The 4,785-nt window shown below is 44.6% G+C and overlaps 1 protein-coding gene across 1 annotated transcript in view; it reads right to left on the bottom strand.

The window, feature by feature from the left end:
- LMBRD1 (LMBR1 domain containing 1) overlaps positions 1–296 on the bottom strand; it is a 73,276-nt gene extending 72,980 nt beyond the window's left edge. The window contains exons 1-2 of the mRNA XM_017739209.1: positions 293–296; positions 89–177 (exon numbers count right to left, since the gene is read on the bottom strand). Coding sequence (XP_017594698.1) covers positions 89–177; positions 293–296 — 93 coding nt within the window. The remainder of the gene's footprint in view (positions 1–88; positions 178–292) is intronic.
- Between the last annotated feature and the right edge of the window lie 4,489 nt (positions 297–4,785).

The following is a 4,785-nucleotide window of genomic DNA, read 5'->3' as shown; positions in this document are numbered from 1 at the left end:
CCGGCAGTCCCGCCGCCCCGTCCCGTGGCAGAGCGCAGCCGCCGGGGGGCAGGAAGGGGGAATCGGGGTGATGAAGAGCTGTCCTCACCTCTTGCTCCCGAGAAGGGTTTGCCTGTCCTTCCCTCCCGGGGCCGGGAGGCAGAGACAGGGCAGCGCTCGGTCCGCGGGGACTCTGGCCTAAGGGACAGCGGGAGGGGAGAAGGGGGGTTTGAGGAAAGGTAAATGGTGCGCTAAGAGGTATCAGTCACTTTCAATCATTTTGTTGTTGCTTCTTGCTGTAAAAGTGCCCAACCCATCTCCCTGCGTGGCCTGCAGCCGCGGGCGGTGTCGGCGGGTCGGGGCCGCTCCCGCGGGGATGTGCGCGGAGGGTGTGCGGGAGCCCCGCCCCGCCGTGCCTCTGCCCCGGGCTCACCTTAACCGTGATGGTGCGAAACCTCGGGCAGGACCGCGATCTGGTGGGAAGCCTCGCTTCGGGACGCCGTGCCCGGTGTGAGGGCAGCCTTGGGCCGGGAGGGGTGTGGGCTTAGGAGGAGCTGGGGTGCTCGTATTCCTGAGCGTGTGTATTTGGTGGCACAGGGAGTAGGAGACCCTCATCTGCGAGGTGCTGCCGCGTCTTAGTCTCTATTTGGCTGTAAGTGCTGCATGCGTACAATCATGGAATCATCAAGGTTGGGAGAGACCTTTTAAAATCGTCCATTCTGACCACCCACCTGACACTGCCACTGTAACCCCTAAACCACTAAACTGCTTCCGGACACCTCTTGTGCACCTCCAGAGATGGTGACTCCACCACCTCCCTGGGCGACTATTCTAATGCCTGACCACTCGAACAGTGAAAATTTTCCCGATATCTAATCTGAATCTTCCCTGTCTCAGTTTAAGGCCGTAAGGTTGGGTGCAAAGGGGTCTGCCTGGAGGAGTGCCCAGGGGTAGCCTGGGGCCCTGTCCGAAGCATGGGCTGCTGTGCCGGGTGTCTGCTGGGTGCACAGGCAGCTCAGGGGTGAAAATGTTTATGAGCCTTGCTGGCTCCTCATCCTTGGTACAAGGGGCTCAGAGACCTGTCAGCGGGCCGGTGGCCACATTCATGTCCTGAAACAATAGATACGTTTTCTATGTTTCCATTTTCTGTAAGAACAAATGTACTCATGAGCCAAGTAAGAGGAGGTTGAAATTCAGACTCTTTTGTTTGTAGCCTTGTGAGAAGAGACTGATTTGGGCAGGGGGAGCTCAGCCTGGGAGGGATGAACTTCCAGGTGCTGTGAGGCCAGTGGGGGTGATGGGATGTCCTGGTGTCAACAGTGTTCGTGAGCCAAGTGTGAGGTAAGGTGAGTGGAAGGACTTCTTGTGGGCTCATAGCCTTGAGAGATCTGTTAATGAAGGGGCTGTGAGAGCTTTACCCCAGACTGGCTTTTGTCCCTGCCAAGACTTAATTTGTATGAGGGACCATTTATATGGGACAACAGCGTGTGGTGGTGTTTGTGAGCTATATCCAGGGCATCTGAGGTGTGTGCTCAGAGGGACTAGTTCTCTCAGGAAAACTTGGTGGTGTGCCTGGTGGAATAGCTTTTTTACAAAGTGGCTGATAAGTTTGCTGGGATTGAATTTACTGTGACAGTGTTGTGACAGCACTCACAAGCTATGCATGGGGTGGTTGGGGTGGCAGGAGTTCAGATGGGCTTGTAGCTTTGCAAGAAGGGACCTGTGTTTGGGAGGACAGGAGAATTGGAAGCTTTGCCTCAGAGCAGTGGATGCATGCTGTATTTCTCAATTTGTTGTCAGGGCAGTGTGGAAGGCACTGACATGTGGCAGTGTTCATGAAACAAGTGATAATGGAGCTGAGGAGGGTTCTGGAGAGCTTGTAAACCTTGCAGGTAGGTACCTGCAGGGGCTCTGTTGACTCGTGGAGGGAAATGTTGCTTGTAGGGGCAAATACCTGTGCCATATATTAAGTTACTGAGAGAACAGTGCAGGTGGAAGCAAAATGAAGTGAATATTCACAAGGTGCTTGGATGGTTGGTCGTGGGTGCAGTTTTTAGGTGAGCTTGTAGCACTGCAAGAAAGGGTCTGCTGGTGGAGAAGTGTTTTTTGGGAGGCTCATTCTGGAGGGCCACATGGTTGTGCTGTGTCTTGTTTGGTGTGAGGGCAGGAGCAGCAGGCAGTGGCTGTGCAGTTCATGAGCCAAGTGGATAGTTCATGACAATCCAGGTGAGCTTGTAGTCTGGTAAGAAAAGCAGCAGATACTGTATAGCTATAACTAGTTACAGGTCAGTAAGCAGATTGTGTATGCCCTCTTAGTTGTTGGAGGTTTAGGGTTTTTCTTTGTATGTTTTACTGTTAATGTGTGTGTATTATCCCCACCACAGAAAATATTTCCCTGGATGTCATTACTATTAAATATGTATGTTGTAATTCAAAATTGCCTAAGAACCCATGAAGAATTAAAACTCCTGAAGAACTACATTAAAAATAAACTATTCCCAAGAGGGAAGGGAAGTAATTTGCCCTTGGAGTATATAAAGTTTTTATGCTTTGTACAGCACACCTTTGTCAATAAAATATTGATATACCAAACATCAGAGACCTGTAACTGTTTAAGAATTGAGACTGCTGTTAAAATTTAAAAAAATAAATGCTATAGCTCTATGCTACCACAATTCTTTTTGTTTTGACTCAAATGGTAACATAAATATTTAACTTGGTATAGTAAATAAGCCATAAGTACTTCAGTGCATGATCAAAAAATCTTTTTCATTCTAAACAGCTGAGTACATATAGTTTAACAAAGACTGAAAAGAAAAAAAATCAACCCCCCAAAATGATATAGTTTCCACTAAGAGAAAAATCCAATCTTTGAGTCTTTTGCTAAAACCTTCCTATATTTTTGCAGTAAATGGTAATATTGAAGAAATTCCCATCATTCTGTCAGATCTATTCCTTTCTGGTAAATATGGTTGATAACCTAGTTTTAATTGGGTAATGGGCAACATTTTCAAGGTTTCAGTAAAAAATATCATGACCCTGTGTGTAAAATCATTACTGTAGTTCATAGTTTAAAGGAAGAGCTTCAGTTTTTGTTGGAATGGAAGTAATGCTTTTATGTACATTGCAGGCAAAGTGGAAGTTTTTCTTGTGTTTCCACTATGGTATCTGAATGTGTTTATTTTTTTCAATGCCATGTCAGCACTAGCATTCTGAATGTTTTTTCTTATTCCCTAAAATTCAGAGTTTTTAAATTCAAATCATTTTATCCCTTATTTTAATAAAATTAGCAAATCTTTATCTGAGGAATTATCTACAAACAAAATTTAGAGGATCAATTTTACCATTGAGTGGGACACTGTGGATGTCAATTACACACAAAAATGTAAAAAAGAGTTTAATAGCAAAGCTAGTATTTTTTTAAATGTTCAAATAATGACCTTTGTCTACACCTTGTGCCAACAAAAGTCCAATAAACATAAGTCTTAAAAATGGTATTCAATTATGTGTTGACCCTTGTGAGGAAGAGGAAATTTCATCCCTTGTTACTATTCCTGAGGAACCTAAGACTAACATTTTTCATGCCTGTATTCACACGGCTCTTTCTGTAAGAGGGTGCTCATGGATAAATTGGAGGTCAGATTTCTGAGTACTCACAATGTCTATTGACAGCGCTGCCCTTGAAGATACATTGGTTAGATGTTTCTTGGCACATCAGGGCCATGTTTGTGTTTCTCAGTCACTGTAGACAGCTTCTTGGATGGCTGGATGTAGTGTTCCAAGTCTACCTGCATTTTACTCAATTGCCGTGTTATGGGGTGAAAATGAGCAAGCATGGAACAAACTACATAAGGCAGTGGGTCAGTAAGACTAATCAGTGTGAGACCATGGGTCAAGAAATAAGAGATGAGGCAACTGGTCACAGAAGAAACATTTCCTCTCCATACAAATAGAAGAGGAGGTAAGAAGAATAAATGTGCTTTTTCCTGAACAGATTTAGTGCTTGAGAGAAGGTAGATGGTTGTGGTTTGAGCTAGCCAGTGAAGTGGCACCATTAATACCAAAGTTATTGATCACCTACAAGCTGAAAGATAGTGTGGTGCCACATTGAGTGCTTGGGATCCTCATGATCAGCCATGCTAGTGTTGGCTCTGTACACCAGTGCTGTGTTTCCAAGAGCCATGTTAAGCTAGCATGGCTCATAGGAAGATCTCAGTAGTTGTCCCTGTTGTGCTGTTCTCTCCTACACTCCAGTAGCCACGTGCCTCTTTTTGTGCCTAGACACAGAAATTTGTCTTGTGCTCTTTCACCCTTCTTTACTCTTGCTAATAAAAGCTTTTCATCAAGATGCCCTTGTGCAGCAACATCAGTGAATGCACTGAAGAGCGGTAGTAGATAGAAGTACTTGTGTAGGGCATCATGTATGGGGTCAAGGGTGAGAGGAGTACAAAAAGTGATATCTGTAAAGGTTTTTTGGGCATGTTTTTAGCTGGGGTTGATAACTGCAAGCTAATAACTAACTGTCTCTTTAAAAATTTTTTATTGTACAGAAAAAATGGGGAGGATTTTTGTGAGTCATTGAATAATGTGCAAATGAAAATAGAATGAGTAAGTCTGAAGAGAATGCTGTTACTGTATTCCTCAACAAAACCTGATAGGCATTGTGGTGGTAGCAGCCATAGTGTGAAAAAATAAATAATTATATCAATGGACTTCCCGAAATACCGTTCTCCTTTCCCACGCAAGACAGTTGCACAGTGCCAAAAAAAAAGGATTACAAAAATTTTGTGTTATAAAGAAAATGCA

Source organism: Corvus brachyrhynchos, unplaced genomic scaffold (genome assembly GCF_000691975.1).
Source record: "Corvus brachyrhynchos isolate BGI_N302 unplaced genomic scaffold, ASM69197v1 scaffold136, whole genome shotgun sequence".
Lineage (NCBI taxonomy): Eukaryota > Metazoa > Chordata > Aves > Passeriformes > Corvidae > Corvus > Corvus brachyrhynchos.
Note: the sequence above shows the minus strand (reverse complement) of the source record. Positions and strands in the feature narration are given on the sequence as shown.